Genomic DNA, 27166 nt, shown 5'->3' with positions numbered 1-27166 from the left:
TGTGTACCCTTGCTTATACATCAAACACAATAATAAAATTATAAATTAAAAAGAAACACTCTCACAGACATACCCAGAGCTATGTTTTACTAATCTCTAGATGTGTCTCATCCAATCAATTTGACAAGATTAATCATCAAATGGCCAAGTCTGATAATTTTCTATCTCAGAAACCATTTTTCCCTTTTACCCCAAGACCAAAAATAGAAAGAAATATGGACAGTAATAAAAGACTAAGGATGAACACTCAATAAATGGACAGCTAAAATATAATCTGAACTCAAAAGGTAATCACAAGATCCCAAAGAGAAATCCAAGAAGCAGGCTAGAAGCAGCAGATTCATTAGTCCACTCTGCAACATAGATGCAAGACTCAGGAAAGTTAAAAAAAAAAAACTGGGCAGTGGTGACACACACCTTTAATCCCAGCACTACGGAGGCTGAGGCAGGGGATCTATGTGGGTTTGAGGTCAGCCTGGTCTACAGACAGCCAGGACTACACAAAGAAACCCTGTCTCGAAAAACCAAATAAAGAAATGGAGAGAGACAGAGAGAAGAAAAAAAAAAAAAAAAAAAAAAAGAAAGAAAGAAAAGGAAAGGAAAGGAAAAGTTAAAAACTACCCTTCTTATGAATACAGTGTGGCTTCTGGAGCATCCCATTAGGCAGTGCGTGGCAAGAACAGGGAATGTTAACCATCCATCTTCTGCTTTGACCGACTTCCTCAATCTATTGATAGTTCATTGGTAAAACTGACAATTCTTCATAAACAAAATCAACTTATATCACCACTAAAGGTGTTACAGGTTCACCTGATAAAAACAGAACTAATGGGATCTTCATTAAAAAACAAACAAACAGCCGGGCGGTGGTGGCGCACGCCTTTAATCCCAGCACTCGGGAGGCAGAGCCAGGCGGATCTTTGTGAGTTCGAGGCCAGCCTGGTCTCCAAAGCGAGTTCCAGGAAAGGCGCAAAGCTACACAGAGAAACCCTGTCTCGAAAAAACCAATAAATAAATAAATAAATAAAATAAAATAAAACCAAACAAACAAACAAACAAAAACCCTCCTAAATGAAGACTGAAACAGGGTCTTGCTATTTTTGGCCTTTAAATTCAACTAAAGTCTCCCAAGTACTGGGAAAACAGGTATGTGATACTAATTCCAGCTTTTCTCTCATTTTTGAGATAAAGAAGTCTGTTACCCAGGCAGACCCTGCACTGGCAGGCTCCTTCTGATAATCCTCCTGCCTCAGCCTACAGAGAAGCTTAGATAGTGGTACATAACCACCATATTTGACTTTAAAGATATTTTTTATTTCTCTAGCGATCAGGTGAACTTAGAAGAATTCCTATCACTGATATTGGTGTGTTCATGTGTGTTTCTTAACTACAGGTAATTCTCAAAAAGGAAAACGATAATACCATGAAGCAACCTACACTAGCTTTATCAACATGTGAGGGGGAAATGTTGGTTCGGTTTCAGTTCATTCCCATTGCCCTCAACAATTCCATTGATGGGGTCCACAGAAACAGTATGAAGCAAATTTCAATCCTTCAGGCTCACTTCCACTTGTGAAAAACAAAATGCAACTATTTATAGCAAAGTACTTTAAGAAAGTAAATATACAATCCCTGACTTAGGACAAGTCAGCTTTTCAATGGCATGAGAGTGATATACATTCAGTAGAAACTGTACTTCAAGTTTGGGTCTGCCCCTAGGCTGGTGGGACAGTTTGATGCTCTCAACACCAGGGGCAATGCCAACTCAGCTCAACTTCCAGTCATCTCCACAGCCACAATGGGAAACAACAGACACTGTTGAAGTTACCAAGTGTCGTAGATTAGGTTAGTACATTTGTTTGTTTTTTTGCTTTTTGAGATAGGGTTTCTCTGTGTAGCCTTGGCTGTCCTGGAACTCTATAGACCAGGCTGGCCTTGAAATCTGCTTGCCCCTGCCTTCTAAATTCTGAAATTAAAGGTGTGAGCCACCAACACTCAGCTTGGTAAATACACTTTTTTTTTTTTTTTTTTTTTTTTGGTTTTTTCGAGACAGGGTTTCTCTGTGTAGCTTTGTGCCTTTCCTGGAACTCACTTGGTAGTCCAGGCTGGCCTCGAACTCACAGAGATCCGCCTGGCTCTGCCTCCTGAGTGCTGGGATTAAAGGCGTGCGCCACCACCGCCCGGCAAGGTAAATACACTTTTGATTTATCACATTTTTATCCCTTCAATGGTCTCATCAGCTATTAACCCAACCTAAATCAACAAGTATGTCTAAAGCTGGGTGTGGTGGCACAAGTCTTTAATCCCAGCATTCTGGAGGTAGAGGCAAGTGGACTCTGAGTTCAAGGCCAGCCTTGTCTGCAAAATGACTTCCAAGCCAGCCAAAGCTATATGAACAGTAAGACCACTCCTTCCTCACACATGAAAGAATATTATGAAAAGTGCCTAAAATCTGTCAGAGATTTACAAAATACAAGGTCTATGCTATGTATGCTGCTTCCTCATTTGTTTTGTTTATTGATAGAGGGTTTGATTTATATAACCCAAGCCAGTCTTGAATTCACTATGTAGCTGAGCATGACCTTTAACTTCTACATCTACTGCCTAAGTGCTAGGCCACTTTCAAGTGGCCACTATTATACTCAGCTTGTTTTACTAGAATTTCATGAGAAAGGAACAGGTGGAGAAACTGAGGCCCTAGCCACACAAAGTAGAAATATGGCAGAGGTAGTCTCTAGGCCACTAGTCCCCCAGTTCTAATCAAGTATCTTTTTCCTACCAACTCACAAAACCCTTTCCCCCTTGAAAATGCAAGCAGAGAGTATTTATCTTTGGGTTACATCTTAAAACATTCTTCTAGCTTTCCACTACAAAACTATGGTTTTTATACAAGATCATGCAGGGGCCCTTACTACTGACTAAGGAATGCTATCAGGGTTACTTTTCAAAGAATAGTACCACTCCTTTCCCAATTTCCTGCAGTGGTCTGCCCCGGAACAAAAGGGTATCCCATATAGTGACCCTTCCTACCTCTATTCTCCCCTTCATAGTCCCAACAATGCCCTTATCTGACCTAGCTTGATGCCAATGTATAGTAAATTCCCTGGAAGAGACATTCTTTTGGCCAAGGATAGTACTGAGAACACCATAACAAAGCACTAGGTACATTGTTATGTCTCATTTTGGCCTTACCTAGAACAAAATACTACTCACATGAAGTAAATAACTAACAAGCTTCCTAAGGACTGACCAAGAGGTAAGTAACCTGCTTAGAGGGTACTTTGAGGCAAATATTGATGACTTATCACCAAACTACCAAGGTAGCCACAAGCTCTGCTACCTGCCACTCCTGTCCCCAACACATTAAAAGCCCATCCATATAGTCCCCATTCCGGGTACTTTGTACATTTTAAGAGGCAGCCACTGACCATTACACCAGCACTCTATAAAGATCCTCACTCCTGGATGCTAGTCTCCACTCCTTTTAGAGCTACCTAAATAGCTGAAGCCTAAACTTCATTCTTGTAAAACTTGTTAAGAACTACCCCATCCAGAATCAGGGAAGACAACTGGAATCAATATTAAAATTTAATTTATAGCCGGGCGTGGTGGCGCACGCCTTTAATCCCAGCACTCGGGAGGCAGAGCCAGGCGAATCTCTGTGAGTTTGAGGCCAGCCTGGGCTACCAAGTGAGTTCCAGGAGAGGCGCAAAGCTACACAGAGAAACCCTGTCTCGAAAAACCAAAAAAAAAGAAAAAAAAATTTAATTTATAATAAAGGGAGCATGGACATGTCCATTACTGCATGTTTATTTCTCTCACAAAATATAAGAGCATCAAAAATAGCCAGGTGGCGGTGGCACACACCTTTAATCCCAGCACTTGGGAGGCAGAGCTAGGTGGATCTGTGTGAGCTCAAGGCCAGCCTGGTCTACTGAGGGAGATCCAGGAGAGGCACTAAAAATACAGGGAGAAGCTCTGTCTCGAAGGAAAAAAAAAAAAAAAAAAAAAAAAACAACAACAAAAAGAGTATCTAAAATAAATAGTAATAACTGAAGAAATTTCAAAAGCAGACAAGAACTAGACATGGTAGTGCATGCCTTTAGTCCCAACAGAGGCCAGCCTGTTCTACATAGTAAGTTCCAGGACAGGCACAGCTACACAATACAGACTCTATCTTAAAAACAAACAAACAGCTGGGCGGTGGTGGCGCACGCCTTTAATCCCAGCACTCGGGAGGCAGAGCCAGGCGGATCTCTGTGAGTTCGAGGCCAGCCTGGGCTACCAAGTGAGTCCCAGGAAAGGCGCAAAGCTACACAGAGAAACCCTGTCTCGAAAAACCAAAAAAAAAAAAAAAAAACCCAAACAAACAAACAAACAAACAAAAAAAATTCAAAGCAGCTAAGGTTTCAGAATAAGCTTAACAGTACACAGACATTTAAAATAAGAAATAAAACTTCAACTTTTCCCTAGAGCTAAGGAAACCACCCAGCTCCCAAATGAGCCTCTCTGAGATTGTATGTAATACTTGCTGTGATTCTAAAGGAAAGGAGTACACCACGCTTACCAGAGCAGCTTCAGGAAGACGTTTTTCTGAGACCTCCCCCCACACACACTTAGTAGCTCTTTGGACAAGGATGTGAGCAGAACACAGCCTGCTCTACCCAAAACTCAACAAGATAAGAACACTCAATCCTCCAAATTCAGGTTCCTGGATTTCTCAGTAAGGGTGAAGTACCAGATGTGCTCTCAGGATCACTGTGGTATAGGCCCTAAGCACTTCACAGCTCCAAACACTCCCAATTGTACTCACAAAGCAAGTGTGCAGCTAACAGGAAATACCTGTGTTTCTGAACCAATGTCCCTACTGACTGACCACCTTTCAACTGCAGCCTGTTGCTGAGGGAGTACTGGAAAGCAGGGTGAGGGTGGCAAAGATGTAGGGACCACAAGGATTTACATTTCCCTAGAAGGCATTTGGGACCCTTCAAGCTACCTAACTCATCTCTGTACCTACAAAAGTATTTTATTATATTCTTTTGAGAAAGTCTCTAAACTATCTCATCTCAGCCTCCTGAGTGAGCCTTGTGTCGTGATACCCACAGCATGTTTGCTTTCTTTCTATTGAGGCTAAGTCTCCCAATTACCCAGGTTGGCCTTGAGCTCTGCGATCAAGCAATCCTCTTGCTTCAGCTTTCAGAGCAGCTAGGACTGCTTAAATTTTAGTTTATATTAAAATCTGCAGGACTGCTTAAATTTTAGTGTATATTAAAAGTTGCAAGAATACGCTGGGGGTGGTGGGGGTGGTGGTGGTGGTGCTGCTGCTGCTGCTGCTGCTGCTGCACACCTTTAATCCCAGCGCCCGGGAGGCAGAGCCAGGAGGATCTCTGTGAGTTCGAGGCCAGCCTAGTCTACAGAGCAAGATCCAGGACAGGCATCAAAACTACACAGAGAAACCCTGTCTTGTAAAACCAAAAAAGTTGCAAGAATGTATGAATATAAAAAGAAAATGGAGACAAAAATGCTTTCTGGAGTGATACAGCTCTGTAATCTCAGTCTCTGGGGAAGCTGAGGCAGGAATAGCAACATATTTATGGCCTACATGGGCTAGAATTTATTCAAAGCCAGCTTGGGAAACTAGTGAAACCTTGACTGAAATTTTAAAGGTGAAAAGATAGATGAGGAGGGAAAAAAGAAAAAAGAAAAAGGCAGGATGCAGTTGCCCACACCTTTAATCCCAGGACCCAGGCGGTAGAGACAGAGAGAGGCAAAGGCAGGTAGACCTCTAGGTTTGAGGCCAACCTGGTCTACACAGATTATTACAAATCAGGGATACACAGTAGAAACATGTCTTATTAAAAAAAAAAGTTTTGGATCTGGAGATAACTCAGTGGAGGAGTGCTAGCCTAGGCTAGAATGTACAAGGCTGTAGGTTTGATTTCCAAAACCACAAAGGGAAAAAAAATAAGTTCTTTCATTCACATTCACTTGCTTAGAATATTTTGGATTCCACTCTGAGCACTACTATAAGTAAAGAACATCTAGAATTTTTATTTAGAAGTGCTTAGGATCAATCTCAGGGCCTCATGTGCATGTTAAGTATATGAACATGGGAAATTTCAAGTGAGTATGGAGGTTATAAAATGACCCACTCAAACACCTGGAGCACTGATTAGCTTAACCATTATGGAACATAGTATGGAAAACCTATTTTAAAATACCTTTTTCTAGGCAGGCGGTGGTGACACACACCTTTAATCCCAGCACTTGGGAGGCAGAGGCAGGCAGATCTCTGTGAGTTTGAGACCAGCCTTGTCTACATAGCAAGTTCCAGGACAGGCTCCAAAGCTACATAACAAAACTGTCTCAAAACAAACAAACAAACAAACAAACAAACAAACAAACAAAAAAGTAAGAAAAAAAGAAGTGGGCAGTGGTGGCGCACAACTTCAATTCCAGTACTCAGGAGGCAGAGGTAGGTAGATCCTTGCAAGTTTGAGGCCAGTCTGGTCTACTGCTGTGGGATGGTCTGTATGTCAAATGTGTTGCTCTGATTGGTCAATAAATAAAACACTGATTGGCCAGTGGCCAGACAGGAAGTATAGGTGGGACTAACAGAGAGAATTGAGAGAACAGGAAGGCGGAAAGAGACTGCCAGCGCTGCCATGACAAGCAGCATGTGAAGATGCCGGTAAGCCATGAGGCAAGGTATAGATTTATAGAAATGGGTTAATTTAAGATGTAAGAACAGTTAGCAAGAAGCCTGCTGCGGCCATACAGTTTGTAATCAATATAAGTCTCTGTGTTTACTTGGTTGGGTCTGAGCAGCTGTGGAACTGGCGGGTGACAGAGATTTGTCCTGACTGTGGGTCAGGTAGGAAAACTCTAGCTACAGTCTACAGAGCAAGCTACAGGATAGCCAGGGCTGTTACACAGAGAACCCTGTCTCAAAAAAGCAAAAACAAAAACAAACAAACAAAAAAATCAAACAAGGGCTGGAGAGATGGCTCAGAGGTTAAGAGCACTGGCTGCTCTTCCAGAGGTCCTGAGTTCAATTCCCAGCAACCACATGGTGGCTCACAACCATCCATAATGAGATCTGGGGCCCTCTTCTGGCCTGTAGGTGTATATGCAGACAGAACACTGTATACACAATAAATAAATCTAAAAAAAAAAAAAAAATCAAACAAAACAAAAAACAAACCCTTTTTCTTTTCTCATGATTCTATAGTACAAGATTCAAACTGTTTTGGCTCTTCCTGAAGTAAAGTTCTCTCAGAATACTTTATTTTTCCATGCTTTGTTTGGTAAACACAGCATTGTTATTGTGTTTTCATTTTGAGACAAGGTCTTATTCTATAGCCCAAGACAGCCTCAAACTATATAGCACAGGTTGGCCTCAAAACTTGCAGCAATCTCCCCGCCTTAGCCTCCCAAAGGCTGAGATCACAGGTTAGCCACTAACCCAGCTATTGTATCTCCAAGAGACACAGAAATGTCAAATGGCCTCAACAACATGTTAGCGTGCAGACACACCTCTGTAGAAGCAGCTGGGCAGCCTACAGTGTGACGCAACAGAACTCTGTTGTTTCTATTTCCTCATCTGTGCTCCATTGCATAATGACATATCAGAGCCTCCTGGTTGATCACATCAAGGTAGGTTTTACATCTGTGTCTGCAGGTATGCCTCCAGACCAGTGGTTCTCAACCTTCCTGATGCTGTGACCCTTTAATACAGTTCCTCATGCTCTGGTGACACCAACCAAAATTTACTTTTGTTGCTACTTCATATCTGCAATTTTGCTACTGTTACGAATAATAATGTAAATATCTGTGTTTTCTGATTGTCTTAGGCAACCCTGTGAGAGAGTCGTTTAAACTCCAGGGGATCACAAACCACAGGTTGAGAATCACTACTCTAGACTCTCCAGTAGGCAAAAGGAAAGAAACTGAGTTCTTCACTGGGCTGGCACTGCACATCTTTAATCCCAGCACTCAGGAGGCAGAGGTAGGAGACGCTCTGTGAATTCAAGGTTAGCCTGGTCTACGGAGTGCGTTCCAGGCTAGACAGGGTTACACAGTGAGACCCTGTCTCAAATTTACAGGGAAAAAAAAAGGCAGGAAGGAAGGAAGAAAAGAAAAGAAAAGAAAAGAAAAGAAAAGAAAAGAAAAGAAAAGAAAAGAAAAGAAGAGAAAAGAAAAGACAAAGCTGACTTCTCATAAAACAGGACTGATGTAGGCACCACAGGCACATATGCCAGAATACATCTGCTGGTCCTGTTTCACCTGAAACACACCCTGCAGGGTGGGGGTCAGAGTGACTCCAGTCACAAATCACACCCACCAGAAGACCACCCTGCTTCTCTAAGGGTCAGCCATGGGATACAGTTCTTTGTCTTTCCTGAGGAGATCATTGTACATCTGGTCATATGTGGTTTTGAAGTCATAAACATTGGGCTTGTCAGGTGCTGGTCCTGGGAGCTTCACATGAGTTCCTGTTCCAAAGGACCGGACACTGAAACCCCGCTTGCTGGAAGACACAAAGAAGAAAAAACATCAGTTGGATTAAAACACAAAGTTCTCATACCAAGGGACACAAAACAGAAGTTAACAATCCATTTTTTTGTTGTTGTTTAAGTATGGAACGCCTCATAAATTTACGTGTCATCCTTGGGCAGCGGCCATGTTAATCTTCTCTGTATCATTCCAAGTTTAGTATATGGGCTGCCAAAGGCTTATTTATTTATTATGTACACAGAAGAGGGTGCCAGAACTCATTACAGATGGTTGTGAGCCACCATATGGGTGCTGGGGATTGAACTCAGGACCTCTGGAAGAATAGTCAGTGCTCTTAACCTCTGAGCCATCTCTCCAGCCCGTCTATTTTTCTTTAAAAAAATGATTACATTATTTATTTGTGAATGTGTGCATGCACCCACACAACATGGTATACATGTACTGGTCAAGAGAAAAACTTGCGAGAGCTGGTTCTCTACTTCTACCACGTGGATTCTGGAGACTGATCTCAGGTCATCAGGCTTGGCAACAAGCACCTTACTAGTTGCGCCATCTCATCAACCCTATTTTAGGTGAGCGAAATGGCTCAGTGGGAAAATTCACTTGCTATATAAGCCTGATGACTTAAATTCAGTCCCTGGAATTAACATGACAAAAGGAGAGAATCAACTCTTGTAAGTTTTCCTCTGACCTCCACATGTATGCTGTGCATTCTACCATACACAGAAAATAAAATTTAAAAATATTAAAACATAAAAAGTGAAATTTAAGGTATTTAAGAATATGCTTTTAGGTTTTTGCTTTTTAGTGCACATGGACATAGGTTGTCATGGGTGTGTGCACATGTATGTAGGTTGTCATGGGTATGTGCACATGTGTGCATATAAAAGCCACAACACTGTTCTCCTTAGTTCCTCTCCACCTTTTTTGGGGTGTTGGGGGTGTCTCTCACTGAACCTGAAGGTCAGCTCCTCTAGACTGGCTGGCCAATGAGCTGCAGAGACCCACCCTTCTCATCCCACACTCCTGCCCCTAGTTTGTGCTGGAGTCACACATAAACACACACACAAATCTGACGTTTACATGGAAGCTGGAACTCCGAACTCAGGTGCTCATGCTTCAGAGCAGGCACTTTAACAAATGAGCCATCTACACAGATGGCTCTTATTTATTTATCATTATTATTTAAGACTTGGTCTCTCCATGTAGATCAGGCTTCTCTTAAACTCAAAAGCCTGCTTCTTCCTCCAGAGTGCTGAGATTGAGTCTTGTGTCACCACAACTAAACTACATTTAATTTTTTTTTTTTTTTTTTTTTTTTTTTTTTTTTTTTTTTTGGTTTTTCGAGACAGGGTTTCTCTGTGTAGCTTTGCGCCTTTCCTGGAACTCACTTGGTAGCCCAGGCTGGCCTCGAACTCACAGAGATCCGCCTGGCTCTGCCTCCCGAGTGCTGGGATTAAAGGCGTGCGCCACCACCGCTCGGCTTAAAAATTTTTTTACAAAATGTTAAAATCACTTATAAAAAATTCTATATCAAGTTACATAAATTCAATCAGAGGAGAATTAGTATTACAGAGCTAAATGTGAGAACTATAACTGTTTAGTGATGTTACTGTGAACTCAAAATGCTGATTGCCTTAAATTTAGAACACTGTAGTCAACCTGACCAACTTCCTAGCAATCCAGACTTAAGTAACTTAAGTCTGTAGTAACTTTCATGAAACCCAGCAGGTTGCAGATTTTGATAAAACAGAGAAAATGCAGAAGAGCTACATTATCTAATTAGATAATCTGATTAGAACCATGTGACCTGAACAGCCCTGCCAACTATATTTGTACCTAGAGAAGAAAAGTACCTCAAACACAGAACTTGATGTGTGCAGTCAGAGGGCTTGCCATCATCACTGAAAACCACAGTTCTGCGTGTCACAACACGTTACATGCACAGAAATTAATCTGGAATAAAACTATGTAGCCTTAAAACTCATGTAGATCAGGATGGCCTTGAACTCACAGCCTCTGATCCCCTTGTGCTGGGATTACAGGTTTGTGTCATCATGCCCAGCTCAATAGTTGTGGTTTTTAAAAAGCATCACCGTGTAAAGCTTTTCTGTATTTTTGCTGTTGTTTTGAGACAGGGTCTCATTATGTAGCCCAAGCCAACACGTAATTCAGAATGTACATCTGGCTAGCCCTGAAGTCATCCCACCACACAATGCTCCTGTTTTTGTTGTTGTTCATTTGTTTAACTGTAACTCAGGACATCTGGAATTACTTAAAACATCTGTGACTGTCACAGTTGGGTAAGAATGCTGCTCAACACACTGATATGTAGAGGACAACTGCTTACTGTAGATTCATCCAGCCCCAAATGCTAAAAAGAGCTACCACAAAAGTAATGTGATTAATAACTCCACAGAAGGGACAATAACATGAACATAACATCATTGAGAAAGAAATGACCCTTACATCAAACAATATTCTATTTCATGTATAAGAGAAAAACAAAACATGCAGGTACTACTTTTCTTCTCTCTCTCTCTCTCTCTCTCTCTCTCTCTCTCTCTCTCTCTCTCTCTCTTTGGTTTTTCGAGACAGGGTTTCTCTGTGTAGATTTGGAGCCTGTCCTGGAACTCGCTCTGTAGCCCAGGCTGGCCTCGAACTCACAGAGATCCGCCTGGCTCTGCCTCCCAAGTGCTGGGATTAAAGGTGTGAGCCACCAACACCAGGCCTCAGGTATTACTTTTAACTATTTGGTTTAAGAGAGCTCCAGGTAAACAAAAGTAGCAATAAAAACCCATCCTACAAAAACTTGAAGTTAAGGCAGGAAGAACATAAATTTGAGGCTGTACCTGACTATAATATATATTGAGATTCTTAAAAAAAAATAATAATAATGATAGGGCTGGATGAGGAGGCACATAGCTTTAATCCTGGAATTTAGGAGACAGAAACATGTGGATCTCTGTGAGTTAAAGGCCAGCCTGGTCTATGAAGTCAGTTCTAGGACAGCTAGGGCTGTTACAGAGAAACCCTCTCTCAAAGAACCGGGGGAAAAAAAAAAAAAAAAAAGAGAGCGAGAGAGAGAGAGAGAGAGAGAGAGAGAGAGAGAGAGAGAGAGAGAGAGAGAGATGATAACAATGATGATGAAGAGGATGAGGGGTGAGGGGTGTAAAGGAAGAAAGCAGAAAGCTCACATCTGCTTCTGAGTCACTTCTTACAGCATCAGAAACAGGGAAGGACCAATCATATTAGTACATTGTTATATCCTAAGAGTATCACATGGTATCATTCAGCAAGTACAAAGTAAATAAATGACTGGTGGACTTCAAACAAACAGAAATACTATGACATGAATTAGGAAAGAGATTTCTCATTGCAGCTAGACACAAGGCTGCTTAGCCAGCATCTAAAGTGGGTAATGAGTCCACACCTAAGTAAAACTACCTTAAACCTGCAACCCAGAACTTCACTTCCAGAAACACAGTCAGATATACACACACACACAAACAGAGCCACAGAAAAGACATTCATAGACTGTTGCCTGTGATCACAAAGCCAAAAGCCAACAAACCATTTGGTTGTAAGTCTGTGCAGAGTCCAAGGACTGTTTGAAGAAGCAGCAGAAAGGTCTAGCTAAAAGAGAGCTGGTGCCAGGCAACACAGTCCTATACCACTACACATGTCATTTACAAGGAGTTCACAAAGGCAGACATATAAAAAATAATTCTAGCTGGGTGCTGTGGTACATGCCTTTAATTCCAGGCCTCTGGAGGCAGAGACAGGCAGATTCCTGAGTTTGAGGCCAGCCTGGTCTACAGAGGTAGTTCCAGGACAGCCATAACACAAAGAAATCCTGTCTCAAAAAAACCAAATAATAAATAAATAAATAAATAAATAAATAAATAAATAAATAAATAAATAAATAAAAATTCTGAAAAAAGTAGTTCACATTTAAGTTGGAACACCTGAGCTAAAGCCACTGAGGTTGATAAAAAGCTGAGTCAGTTCCTGTGTTTCTAGAATGTCCTGAAGCTATACAACCAGGTAGCTAAAAAACCAGGTCCCCAGAATACGACACATAAGGAACACAACCTAAAACAGAATCATTAATCAAACCCAAAGTTCACATATACCTGAGCTATTAAAATAAAATGGAGGCCAGGCAGTGGTGGCACACGCTTTTAATCCCAGCACTCAGGAGGCAGAGACAGGCAGATCTCTGTGAGTTCAAGACAGCCTGGGCTACAGAGTGAGTTCCAGGACAGGCTTCAAGGTTATACAGAGAAACCCTGTCTCGAAAAACCAAAAACTGGAAACACAAAAATTCCAATGTTCCATCAAAACGTGAGCTAGGAAACAATAAATGCCAGGTGTTGGTCAGACATGACAGGTTACAGGAAACAGAAATATAATGCCTTCCTGAGAAGGGTCAAAGCAGAGGGTCCCCTTAACCTAAATTTGAAACAGTTTCCTTACATGCTTGGATAATGTGCAATAAAAGATGTATTTTTCAGGAAAACATAAATAAAAATGAGGTGTGGTGGCACACACCTTGAAGGTACCCAGGGTCCAGAGAAGCACCATCAGGTTACATCATTTGACTGTCACATCCTTTGATGTTGTAGCCCTTTATTTTATAGTTCACACACCCAAATTATGGTGCTCCAGTACCTACCATTGTCATGTTCTGCATGAGTGCACGGATTAAGACTCATAAGACAAAGACTTGCCTCTTCAAGCCAATGAGAGTTTTTAAAACAGAATAAGTATGGGGTCTAGAGAGAGAGCTTTGCAGTTAAGAAAACTTGTTCTTGAAGAGAACCCAGGTTCAATTCCTAGCACCATATAATGGTTCACAACCATTGATAACTCCACTTTCAGGGGATCTGATGCCCTCCTCCTCTTATCTATCTACCTGTCTATCTACCTATCTACCTACCTGCCTACCTACCTACAATTATTTGTTTTTTCAAGACAGGGTTTCTCTGTGAAGCCTTGGCTGTCAAGGCTGGCCTCGAACTTGCAGAGATCTGCCGCCTCTGCCTCCCAAATGCTGGGATTAAAGGAATGCACCACCACCACCTGGCTCTCCTATTTTTTAAAAAAAATTATTTTATATGCATGAGTGTTTTGCTTCTGTGCATCCTGGAACTGGAGTTATGAACAGTTGTGAACAACCATGCAGATGCTGGGAATCAAACCTGAATCTTCAGCAATAATAAATGCTCTCAACAACTGAGCCAACTCTCCAGCACCCCTATGCCCTCTTTTTGACCTGCATGAGCACTAGGCACACATGTAGCACACAGATATATGAAAGCAAAACATGAATACACATAAAAATACAAATCTAAAATTTTTAAAAATAGAACATGTAATGAAAGACAAATAAGATCTACACTAAGAAAAGCAAAGCAACACAAACTCAAGCAAGGAGCAGGGCATGGTGGTACACGCCTCTCATCCCAGCACTTGCCTCTCATCCCAGCACTCGAGGCAGAGGCAGGCAGATCTCTGTAATTTTGAAGCCAGCCTGATCTACATAGCAAGTTTCATGATAGCCAAGACAACATAGGGAAACACTGTCTCAAAAAACAAAACTAGCAAAAACAAAATGTATATATAAAAAAATACACAAATTGTAACAGGAAGATCATACTACGAAAATGGCTGGTAGCAGCACCCAAGGAAAGATCATCTCTGAAAAAGGCAAACCTTAGGTCTTACATGTCATAAAAACTGCAAGATAAAGCATTGTAGCAGGACTGAGAATTACACAGACTAGAAAATAATATCTACAATGAATTCTGTGTCTGAAGTGACTAGAAGCTATTATGCCATTAGCTGAATAAGGCTCTTTAATATGGACCAGGAACGGTTCTGCTCCAAATCCTTGCATGTTCTCCATAGGCATGAATAAGGTCAAAGACACTGTTTTACAATCAAAGCCACTTGTGACCAAATATGAATAAATCAGGTATTCAAGAAGTCATCTTTTCTCCCCCCACCCCCCCAAGACCGGGTTTCTCTGTAGTTTTGGTGCCTGTCCTGGATCTCGCTCTATAGATCAGGCTGGCCTTGAAATCAGACATCCATCTGGCTCTGCCTCCCAAGTGCTGGGATTAAAGGTATGCGCCACCACCACCCAGCTTCAAGAAGTCATCTTAATTGAGTCAAACCAAGAAAAGGCTAAGACCACTTTTCCTAAAAGGTCCCTCCACTGCCTAAGACCCACTCTAAAGGGATCACCAGAATCATCTTTTTTTTTTTTTTAAGATTTATTTTATTTATTATGTATACAATGTTCTGCCTGCATGTATGTCTGCAGGCCGGAAGAGGGCGCCAGATCTCACTACAGAGGGTTGTGAGCCACCATGTGGTTGCTGGGAATTGAACTCAGGACCTCTGGAAGAGCAGTCAGTGCTCTTAACCTCTGAGCCATCTCTCCAGCGGGATAATCTTAACAACGGGAAAAGCAAAAAGCAGGATACATAAGGCTCCTTTCTTTTTGGTCATTCCTTTGGAGCACTAAAAGTGAGGTATGGAGCTAGGCCCTTTGGCACAAGGCTGAAGTTTCAGGTAATCAGAAAGCTGAGAGGCAGGAGAATCAAAATTTTGAGACCAGCCTAGGAAACAAAACAAAGTAGGAGTCAGAGGCACTTCAAATGCACACAATGCAATCATTATATAGACCAAGCAAGTCCCCAAGAGCATAGACAGAGGGCAGGATAGACATAACCACAACTCCCCAGAGGGTTGTAAAGCTGGTGCAGGGTTTGCCACAGGGAACATTCTCCAGTTTAATCTGTCTACACTCTCATAATTACATCATCCCCAAAACAACCAACCTAGTCTTGATGTGGCTGCAAGTCTAAGAGCTGCCTGCACGGTCAATCATCACATTAGAAGTGCCTCTCCACCTCCACCTTTCTGAACTATTACTTTTAAGCATCCTTTTTAAAAATAAATTGTAATACAGTTTGTTTCCCCCAAAAAAGCTGTTCCCAGGTGGCAAAAAGGCTAATTAGCAACAGAAGCTCTGTTTTCTCTGAAGCTTCTGAAACTGGCATAACAGCCCATCTTGTATGGTGACAATCTGCTTCTTACATAAAGGCAATGAATGTTATAAAAATACTCCTGTCAACCAACAGCTTTGTCTCAAGGGCAACTATTCTGTCTAATCTTCCAGAAAAATAAATGTCTTTCACACCTATCAAAAATCTATCAGTGAATTCATTATAGAAAATGTTACTGTAAGGAAAAAAATTGTTTCATCGTTGTACCAAAGATTGAAAGTAAAATGTTAACATGTATATCAAAGAAAATGTCCAAACTGTCAGCATAGGTTGATTTTTTTTTTTTTGCCTCTTAATGTTCTGCAGTGATAAATGAGATTTTTAAATTATTATTTTAATGGAGGACTGCCATTGCTTCTAAAAGCAAGTACATCTCTAAACAGTAAGTACTACAATCCTGTCATCTTTACTCAAGATTAGCCAGAGCCTATCAGCCTGATTTGTAGAAGGCTGATGACATCATGTCTGTAGAACCCAAATCAACTGTTCACAGGCCACTAGTCTTCCAATGTTTTCAAAGCTAATGAGATGTCATGGTATGGTTATGAAGGGTTCACCAAAAAGGTTCATGGAGCCCAGTGTGATGGCGTACACCTTTGATCTCCATATCTGCAGGTGGATCTCAGCATTGGCAGGAGTTCAAGGTCAGCCCGGCCTATAGAGCAATTTCCAGGACAGCCAATCTACAAAAACAAAAAAAGCTCAAAAATTCCAACCTAATGATTGGGTTAATATAAGGGATTCACAATTTGATGACATTGGGGAGGAGAGAAACAAGAGACAGGGCCTAGCTGGACAAAATAAATCACTGTGAATAATGTATCTCATCCTCATCATGAGTGAAGAGGTGAGCAGCTCTATTCCATCAGGTCCTCTCCACAATGCCCTTCTTCACCACAGGGTGATAAACAGCAGAGCCAAATGACCATGGACTGAAACTTTAAGCCCAAATCTTTTCTCCCTTAAGATATTTCTCTCAGTCACTTGTCACAGGAACAAAACATCAACTAACAAAGAAAGTAAAACTCTTAAAATATCTTGACAAAATTTACGTTATCACTAGAAGAGCTTGAGAGTATGGACTCCACCAGTTTTCTCACCTACAAAGAAAGGTTGAGAAGACAATCTAAACATGGACAATAACTATTTTGGTTTTGTTTTGCTGTGTAGGCCTGGGTGGCCTAGGACTAGCTATATAGACCAAACTTCCAAAGATCCTATCTGTGTCTCTTGAGTGCTGGAATTAAAGTTGTGTGTCACTGTGCAAAGCAGAACATTTTTTTTTTCTTTTTCTTTTTTCCAAGACAGGGTTTCTGGCTGTCCTGGAACTCTCTACCCTGCCTCCTGAGTGCTGGGATTAAAGGAGTGTGCCGCCGTCACCACCGCCACCGCCACCGCCACCGCCACCGCCACCACCACCACCACCTGGCTGTAAATTTTTAAATCACTCACTACATTTATTATTTATTTAGCATGTGCCCGTGAATAGGTCGGAGGACAATCTGGCAGTTGGTTCCCTCATTTTACCATGTGGGTCCTAGAAATCAAACTCAGGTTGTCAGGCTGACAGTAAGTGCCTTACCCCCTGAGCCATCGGACCTGCTTAGGAATAACTTTTTAGTGGTTAAAGCTGTTTTAAGTTTGATATACTCAATTTTGTCTCACATTCACAGCTAAGTAGAAGTCCATTCTCTTTAGTAATTCCTTGGTCTTAATTCTACTTTTTGTAAGAACAAAACAAAAACTAGCAATAGTCCCTTAAAACCTGTGAAGATACACATGTTCTCATGGAGGCATGGTTTTAAGACCTTTTTTCTTTGTTAAAGAAACAGGCTCTATATGCCTGAGTAGGCTTCAAATCTCAACCACCTTGTCCTACCTACAGTATGAGGCAATTGTAAGTATGCATCAACACACCCAGCTTTTTTTTCTTTTTAAGAATTTGTTTTTTTTTTAAGATTTATTTATTATGTATACAGTGTTTTGCCTGCATATGTACCTGCAGCCCTGAAGAGGACAACAGATCTCATTATAGATGGTTGTGAGCCACCATGTGGTTGCTGGGAATTGAACTCATGACTTTTGGAAAAGCAGCCAATGCTCTTAACCTCTGAGCCATCTCTCCAGCCCCCAGCCTTTTTTTCAAGACAAATTCTCACTATGGAGGAGTCCAAGCTGGGTTGTAATTTGTGATCCTTATGCTTTAGCCCCTCCAGTGCTGGGATTCTAAGTATACTGGTTCCATGTTCTTCATGTACCTAAACAATTTCTACTTCACTTTCTTATAGTATACCGAGAACCAAAAAACATACAGCAGGGACAGCTTATGCCACTTCCATGTAAAAGACTATGGATAGATAACATGGCCTAAGAACAGAGAAATTCATGGTACCTCAAAGTGGCCTATGTTTAAATCAGGTGTCAGTTACTACCAGTTACTGGATGCACAACTCTGGTGGCCCATGACATATGCTCACTGTGACAGTGGCATTCTAGAGCCTCCCACGAATCAAGGACTTATGGGTTCATGGTTAATTCCTTTTCTTCAATTCCCTGGATTCTTCTCAGGCTCCTCTTTTCTCCCATGGACACTACATGTACATAATGCAGACACACATGCAAACACTAATACATAAAAACTTAAAGAGAAAGAAAAATATCTTTAAATAAACCAAATCAACAAACAACTAGTCATGGTGGTGGTTGGTTGTAATCTTAGCAGCATGGAAAATATGGAGATAGTAGTAACCTGGAATTTGCTATCGCTGAGATTCACTGTCTCAAAATATATGGTAGAGAATAACAGGTTATCGGACATCAACCTCCACAGACCGCACATTACATGTACACGTACATGTACACACACGTGTACACACACACACACACGTGTACACACACACACACACACACACACACACACGTGTACACACACACACACACACACAACTTGTCAAGATGAACTTAAATGGCTTTGAGAAATTACCCTGGCAGAGGCACTCACCAGACCAACTCTCCTAAAAAGCTTGTTTCTCCCACTCTGGGACTTAAACATACTCAGCCAGGCCTCATACTCCCTGGCTATCACAAGATTGTCTCAATCTCTCTCATTTTTGGACAAGGTCTCATGTAGCCCAGGCTGGTCTTTAACTATCAATTCTCTATGTAGTTGATATTTATAACAAACTTCTAGTTTTATTGTTTATACCTCCTAAGTACTGAGATTATAGGCATATATCATCATATTGAGTTGTTTTTATTTTTTTTATTTTTTATTTTTGGTTTTTCGAGACAGGGTTTCTCTGTGTAGCTTTGCGCCTCTCCTGGAACTCACTTGGTAGCCCAGGCTGGCCTCGAACTCACAGAGATCCGCCTGGCTCTGCCTCCCAAGTGCTGGGATTAAAGGCGTGAGCCACCACCGCCCGGCCTCGAGTTGTTTTTAATGGGATGCTGAAGAACCAAATCCAGGGCAATGTGCATAATAGATAAGCATGCTACTGAGCTATGCTATCCCCTAGGTTCTTCGTCCTTTGCTTTTGAAGTGCTAGGATTGAACACATAACCTTGGACACTCATGGAGCATTCTACCTCTCAGTTGTATTCCCAGCCTACTTTGAGTTTTTTATAATTAAAAATGCAGCTTCCATTGGCCAGGCACATGGCACACACACCTTCGATCCCAACACATGTCTAAAAAAGGAAGAAAATGGCTGGAGAGATGGCTCAATGGATAAGAACACTGGTTCCTCTTTCAGGGGACCCAGGTTCTAATGCCATCACCCATACAGTGGTTCACAACCATCTGTAACTCCAGGTCCAGGGGGACCCAAAGCTTTCTTCCGGTGTGTGAGAACAGCAGGCATACAAGTGGTGCATAAACACACATGCAGGCAAAAAAAAAAAAATCAGGACTGGGAGTGTAGCCTAGGGTGACCGAGACTACATGTGAAGCGAGAGCCTGGCTAATAATAAAATTAAAGGGTTAGACCTTCTGCCTTAGCAACCTGTAAATGAAAAAAACAAATGGCAGTGGATGGCACGCGAGTCGAGGCCCAGCCTGTTGTCCTCTTGAAGTATAGTAATCTTTTTTTTTTAGCTGGCAGTGGTGGCGCATACCTTTAGTTCCAACACTTGAGAGGCAGAGGCAGGGGATCTCTATGAGTTCAAGGTCAGACTGTTCTACAAAGTGAGTTCCAGGACAGTCAGAGTTGTTATACAGAGAAACTCTGTCTCTTAAAAAAAAAATAAATAAACAAACAAACAAACCTAAAAGAACAAATTAATAAACTTTAAACTATGGGTTCAAACTCATAATCCCAGCAGTTAAAGGTGGAGGCAGGATTAGAAAATTCAAAGCTAGCCGGGGCAGTGGTGGTGCACACCTTTAATCTCAGCACTCGGGAGGCAGAGCCAGGCAGGTGGATCTCTTTGAGTTCGAGGCCAGCCTGGTCTACAGAGTGAGATCCAGGACAGGCTCCAAAACTACACAGAGAAACCCTGTCTTGGGGGGGAGGGGGGAGATGGGGGGGGATTTCAAAGCTAAGCATGGCTGTGGTGGCTCACACCTTTAATCCCAGTATTTAGGAGGTTGAGGCAGGATTTCTGTGAATTCCCGAGCTACAGGCTACAGAGCTAGTTCTAAGACAGCCAAGGCTACACAAGAATATCTCAAAAACCAAAACACAGGTTGGTGGAATGGCTCACTAGGTAAAGGGACCTGTCAAGCCTGATGACCTGGTCTACAAAGCAAGTTCCAGGACAAAAAGAGCTGTTACACAGAGAAACCTTTTCTTGAAAAAACAAAAACAAAAAAAAATTTTTTTCTATTTTGGTCTTAAGAAAGAATACTGAGATTTAGAGGCAATGGGAACTGTAAATATGCACTGTTCTGGAAAGCACCCTTGAAAACTGTAAGAATGTGAAACATGCCAACCATTTGGCTCAATAATGTCATTTCTAGCAATTTATACTAAAATAAGTAACCAAAACCTGTGCAAAGATATTTACATAGCACAAGGAAGTTGTCCCTGAAGTTAAAATCACTTGATGTCTACTAACAGAATGATAATAAAAATCAATGGCTGCCTAGAATCTGATTACTGATAGCTTTGTAACCACCCTCGTTCATTAAACATGAATAAATGTATTTAAATTCAGTACAGAAAAATGTGAGAGCGCGAGAGAGCGAGAGAGCAAGAGAGAGAGAGAGAGAGAGAGAGAGAGAGAGAGAGAGAGAGAGAGAGAGAGAAGAGAGAGAGCGCAGAACACAGGGAATTACATCTGCAGTCCTAGCATTTGAGGGAGCTGAGGCAGGAGTGCCAAAACTTCAAGTTTCAAGTTCTGGGGTACAGTATGAGATGAGACAGGGGAAAAAAAAAGAGAGAATAAAAAAAAAATGTGGAGGTACTGGAAGACTGGTCAAGTTACTAAAGATGAAAACAACCAAAGCTGTCCTCCAGCCTCTACCTCCAGGCACAGGTTTAAGTGTAAAACTATTTAATAATGTCCACAGTATCTTAAGAAGAGCAGGTTAGGGGCTGGAGAGATGGCTCAGAGGTTAAAAGAGCACTGGCTGCTCTTCCAGAGGTCCTGAGTTCAATTCCCAGCAACCACATGGTGGCTCAACAACCATCTATAATGAGATCTGTTGCCCTCTTCTGGCCTGCAGGCATACATGCAGACAGAACACTGTATACATGATAGATAGATAGATAGATAGATAGATAGATAGATAGATAGATAAATAAATAAATAAATAAATAAATAAATGAGCAGGTTAGAGTGAGGTTTCTTTGTTTTGTTTTACTTCCTGAAACTCATGCTGGCCTGGAACTCAGAGATCTGCCTGCCTCTGCCTCCAAAGGTGTGTACCACGACCACTTAGCTAGAGTGGTTTTTAAATCTCTGTTGAGTTTATATAAGTTTGTGTATGTAAACAAACGATAACTCAGAAGGTTAGGTACAGTACCATATCCTTGTACCCTTAGCACACTGAGGCAAGATGAATTGTATTTCAAGGCCACCTTGGCCAAGACAAAAGGAGAGAAAGGGTAAGAAACTATCCAGAAGAATACAATGAAATAGGACACCTCACACCTTTTTGTTTGTTTGAGATGGAGTCTTATAGCCGGCTAGCTTTATACTTTGTAACCCAGGCTGGTTAAATTCAAAGCATGTTATCTGCAAAACAAAGCTACCAAGTAAATATTATGGTCTATGTCAGTGGTTATCAACCTGTGGCTCCTGATCCCTTTGGAGGTCAGATGATCCTTTCACAGGGGTCACCTAAGACCATCGAAAAACCCAGATATTTACATTATGATTCAGAACAGTAGCAAAATTACAGTTATGAAGTAGCAACGAATATAAATTTTGGTTGGGGGATCATCACAACATAAGAAACTGTATTAGCCGGGCAGTGGTGGTGCATGCCTTAAATCCCAGCACTTGGGAGGCAGAGGCAGGTGGATCTCTGTGAGTTCGAGGCCAGCCTGATTTCCAAAGCGAGTTCCAGGAAAGGTGCAAAGCTACAGAGTAACCCTGTCTCGAAAAAACAAACAAACAAACAAACAAACAAAAAAAAAAGAAAGAAACTGTATTAAAGGGTCGAAGCTTTAGGAAGGATGAGAACCACTGGCTGATCTAAACATTGGGAACAATGGAATTTTAGAATTTGCAGATGATAGGCAACTAGCACTCTGGGTCTCTAAGAAAACATGAGACAGTTTGGTATGGTGGGAACTCCTATTAGTAATCCCAACACTAGGTAAGCAGGTGAAGAGTGAGCTCTAAGCCAGCCAGTATGCCTTTAATACCAGGACTTGGGAACTTGGGAGACAGAAACACGTGAATCTCTGAATTTCAGGCCAACCTGGTCTACAGATAGATCGAGTTCACGGACAGCCAGGACTACATAGAGATCCTGTCTTGGGAGGGAGGGGGAAGATATGAAATTGTCAAAGAATAAAATTTACAAAAAAATCTCAAAAGTTCACAAATACTTAACTCAGGGAGAAAAAAATGTTTCTACTGTACTATCAAGATTGACATTGATACCATATTTTACCTGTAATGCAATGCATCAGTTTCTTATTTTGTCAAGAGATTTTGAAGATAAAACACTATCAAAGAGGAATGCCTTATTAGACACAGGTGAATTTGTAAGTAAATATGAGGTGGTACCACTGAACCAAACGAATTTGTGTGTTCCAGAAATTACTGACTAGCGTTATGGGGTGGGGGATGGAGGCTTGTGCATGAGACTTGCAAACGTAGACAAAAACTCAATTCCTGACGTTAACAACTCAGGTCGCTGTTGTTGCTTCCAGACTCGATCCATCTTGATAGGATGTGTTGAGAGCTTTCCAGTGGATGTGGCATGACGACACACACGGGAAACACACGGGAAAGACGCCCGTGATTCTGCCTCTCTGTCCCGTACCAGAGGCTGCCGGCTGTCAGGCACAGGCAAGCATGCAGACAGGCCGCGAATAGCGTAGCACGCCATCCCTCGGATGGGCCTGACGCTCTTGTGACCACGGACGTTTCGGTTCTGAAACCGACTTCGCTGTAATGCTTACCCTACATGAGGGCGTCGCGAGCACGATCTCGCTGAGGGGTCGAAAAGCCTGTACGTCGCGGCCCGACCTGCGGGGCCCAGTCAATGTAGAGTCGGGTCTGGACAAGAATCTGTGGGAAGAAAAGGAGGGAGGGCAGAAAGCAGGTGGAGCTTGCACTACCTGAGGATGTTGTGTGCTTCCATGCTCCGATTCTGGTTACTCGAGCACACCACCGCCACCCGCAGCGGCGATGACGGCATGGCACCGACCGCGCTACCCACTGCACTTGCTACGGAGATCCCACCTAGAAGCCGGCTTCCGCCCAAGGAAGATGGCGGTAACCGGAAATCAGAACGCGGAAATGAGGACGACGTAATGCGTGGGGAGGTCGGCGCTGCTTTCCTGGGCCCGTACTGCAATCGGCACGGGAGAGCGACCGAGCGACCGGCCAACACCGCGTTAGTTTGAGGCGAGAGCAGCTAAAGCCAGTGCTCGAGGACCACCTATGCCGGCATCTGACGTCACAGCATATGCGCCGGCAGAGTGATGTGCGCCGCGCCTGCGTCCAGACGTCTTAAATTGTCGTCGCCTTTGATGACACGCTGAGCGCAAGGCTTGCGCAATATTGGAACCGGCCAGGCGGAAGTCTGGTGAGACCTTGTCTCGGGTTCCTTTGGTCTAGGTAGGACGTCTCTCAATCCGGTTTCTGCCGGGGGCTACTCCGCTAATTTCGGAAACGCGTCTGTGCTCCAGCACTTTGTTTATGCCCCGTCTCTATAACGAGTATCTCTTCCTCAGGTTCACAGAACTTCTAGAAGCACGTGATTTTCCTTGGAGAGCCCTTAAAGGGCTTTTAATATTTAAGTGATAATGAAATAGGGCTGGATGTGGTGGCTCACACCTTTAATCCCAGAACTCGGTAAACAAGATTTATAGCCTGCCTGCCCTGTTGCTTTTCTTCTCTGTCTCGAAAATAATGGTCAAAAAAAGAAGGGATGGTTTAGATGGGTGATTTGGAGATTCTCAGAACTCTCTTGAGGTTTGAGCTAAAAGAAATAAATCATAGTCGGGTGGCCGTGGCGCACACCTTTAATCCTAGCACTCCAGAGGCAGAGCTCTGTGAGTTCGAGGCCAGCCTGGTCTACAGATCGAGAGCTAGGACAGGCACCAAAACTACACAGAGAAACCCTGTCTCGAACCTCCCTCCATAAAAAAGAAAGAAAGGAAAGAAAGAAATCATTACGGTCCATTTTCAGTATGAGACGCATTTTAAGCTCATTAAGGAATCACAGCTCAGCACAAGGCACCAATCTCCTATCTCCCTAGCTGGCAGTCTTCAGTTTACCCTGAGATTGAAAAGTTGTTATGGGAAGAGAAATCTGGATCCCCAGGATAGATACAAGGCTTTGTGTCCTCAACTAACGAGATGAGGCAGCCACATTGAACACCAGGAAGATTGTAACTCCTTAAAGAACTCAGTCAAAAGGAACTAAAGGGGGTGAAGAAATAAAATTAGGGATATATGTATGTATGTGTATATATATATATATATATGTGTGTGTGTGTGTGTATGTATATATGTATATATATAATATATATATATATTAAAAGCACTATTTTGTGCCAAATATGCAAGCTAGTCAATTTTCTTTTGCTCTAGGTTGAACCTTGACTTTGCCTGGTTGTGAAATATACTGTTTACACTTTTGCTATTCTGAGTCTCCAGAACTCTTTTTTTTGTTTGTTTGTTTGTTTGTTTTTGTTTTTCAAGACAGGGTTTCTCTGTGTAGCTTTGCGCCTTTCCTGGAACTCACTCTGTAGCCCAGGCTGGCCTCGAACTCACACGGAGATCCGCCTAGCTCTGCCTCCCGAGTGCTTGGGATTAAAGGCACCACCACCGCCCGGCTCAGAACTCTTATTGTGAAGTGAGTGTCGTCGCTTCTCACAGGGGTCTGCAGGGATGCAGCTTGGAGAAGGCTATGAATTGCAGTGCTGTCAGAATGGGACAAAAGAGAGGCTAGGAATGGCAATTGCCCACCACAGAATCAGAACAGCAGCCACTGGGGGGAAAATGGTGTGAGAAATATGAACACAAAACGTAACTCTTGCTCCAGAGGAACTAAGAATTTATTCTGAGCCAGATATGAATGATCACAGCCTGAGCACATGGATTCAGGTTGCCCTAACAGGCTTATTCCACCATGGGAGAAGTTTCATGAGCTTATATGAACAAAAAAAGCAAGCCTGTGGTGATATTGTGTTCCCCAAAATAATTGTACACCCTAATAAACTTATCTGGGGTCAGAGAACAGAACAGCCACTAGATACAGAGGCCAGAAAATGATGGCACACACACTTTTAATCCTAGCATTCTGAAGGCAGAGATCCATCCAGATCTCTGTGAGTTCAAAGCCACACTGGAAACAGCCAGGCGTGATGACTCACGCCTTTAATCCCAGTAAGTGATGGCAGGAAGCAGAAAGGTATATAAGGCCTGAGGACCAGGAACTAGAGCTGGTTAAGCTTTTAGGCTTTTGGCAGCAGTTCAGGTGAGACTCATTCTGGATGAGGACTCAGAAGCTTCCAGTCTGAGCAAACAGGATCAGTTGAGAAATTGGCAAGGTGAGGTGGCTGTGGCTTGTTCTGCTTCTCTAATCTTCCCGCATTCATCCCAATACCTGGCTCCAGGTTTGTTTTTTTATTGATAAGAACTTCTAACAATTCGTGCTGCACAAGCCATAAACTGGTGCATTTATCTGTACATTAGTAGAAACATCAGCTAGGCAGGTTACATCAAAGCAGGAAAATCTATAGGTTTCAGGTATTAATCTTATGTTTGTAGCTTTGGAATTAGTGGAAGTTATTTTTCTGCTAGGTTTGTAATACACCAAAGGTTTTACTTAATAGATGAAGGAGTTAGGTCAGATCAGAGGTTAGTAACTAATGGCTATTAAAGGAGCCAAACGCAGGTGTGGTGCTTATGCCTGTAATCCCACCACTTGGGACATTACAGCAATAGGATTATGAGTTTGTGCTGCATAGTGAGTTCACATCCCGCCCAGTGTACTACTGAATAAAAGCCTGATTCAAAGGGGGAAGGGGCAAAGATTGTATAAGAAAATTTTTATCCTCAATCTTCAGTGTTCCATCTTTATAATCACAATGTTCTAATCAACCAATCAGTCTGCAGGATCTTCAACTTAGATGTGACTTTTTTTTTTTTTTTTTTCAGGGAACTACACATCACTAAATTGTAGATTTCATTAGAATGCACCACTTGTCTCCAGAATGAAATAGAATCAAAGACATGGATGTTGCCTGTGTCTGAATATCTGTGACAATAGTCTGTAGCCATGATGGGTGAAAAACAGACCCTTTGTTGGAGAGGAAATTAAGAAACTCAGAAGCCAGCCGGGCGGTGGTGGCACACGCCTTTAATCCCAGCACTCGGGAGCAGAGGCAGGTAGATCTCTGTGAGTTCGAGGCCAGCCTGGGCTACAGAGCAAGATCCAGGAAAGGCACAAAGCTACACAGAGAAACCCTGTCTCGAAAAACCAAAAAAAAAAAAAAAGAAAGAAAGAAACTCAGAAGCCTAGTTGTTGCGGGCACCATCCTCATTGGTAGTGAAGTCTGCCATCATTGTTCTTAGTGTTTCTGAGGAGAAAAAGTTTGAGAATCTGTTGTGAGATAAGCCCACCAGAGACCATCACATAGACACTCTTAGAGCAAAAATAAAAGTCTTTATTGTTGTCCAGTGGCTGCACAAAGAATTTTCCCAAATCATGTAGCCTTGAGCCTTACAGTTCCTTGTCTTTTATGTACAAAAAGCATATCTTGGTTGGCACATCTCAGTTAGCAAGAAGCAGAACTACAGAAGCCAAAAAGCAAGTTTAGTACATTTAGGGACTTTTACTTGGGGCTTTCCCAGAACTATGGACTATGTCTTTGTTTCCATTTTGGCAGGTTTTAGGGACTATTGCTGGATTTTAAGGGCAGAATGGTGTCTCTAACATG

General features: G+C 42.2%; 1 protein-coding gene and 1 non-coding gene across 2 annotated transcripts in view; both read right to left on the bottom strand.

Annotated features, from left to right (window-relative positions):
• Ssu72 (SSU72 homolog, RNA polymerase II CTD phosphatase) overlaps window positions 1-23681 on the bottom strand; it is a 36621-nt gene extending 12940 nt beyond the window's left edge. The window contains exons 1-2 of the mRNA XM_059255554.1: window positions 23333-23681; window positions 8387-8530 (exon numbers count right to left, since the gene is read on the bottom strand). Of these exons, the coding sequence (XP_059111537.1) occupies window positions 8387-8530; window positions 23333-23412 (224 nt within the window). The 5' untranslated portion in view covers window positions 23413-23681. The remainder of the gene's footprint in view (window positions 1-8386; window positions 8531-23332) is intronic.
• LOC131905358 (U6 spliceosomal RNA) lies at window positions 8634-8736 on the bottom strand. The gene has a single exon (XR_009377890.1). It is a non-coding gene; the product is annotated as a U6 spliceosomal RNA (small nuclear RNA).
• Window positions 23682-27166: the final 3485 nt, after the last annotated feature.

The sequence above is a fragment of the Peromyscus eremicus genome, chromosome 2 (assembly GCF_949786415.1).
Source record: "Peromyscus eremicus chromosome 2, PerEre_H2_v1, whole genome shotgun sequence".
NCBI classification, from domain to species: Eukaryota; Metazoa; Chordata; class Mammalia; order Rodentia; family Cricetidae; genus Peromyscus; species Peromyscus eremicus.
This window is presented reverse-complemented; position numbering and strand designations above follow the sequence as displayed.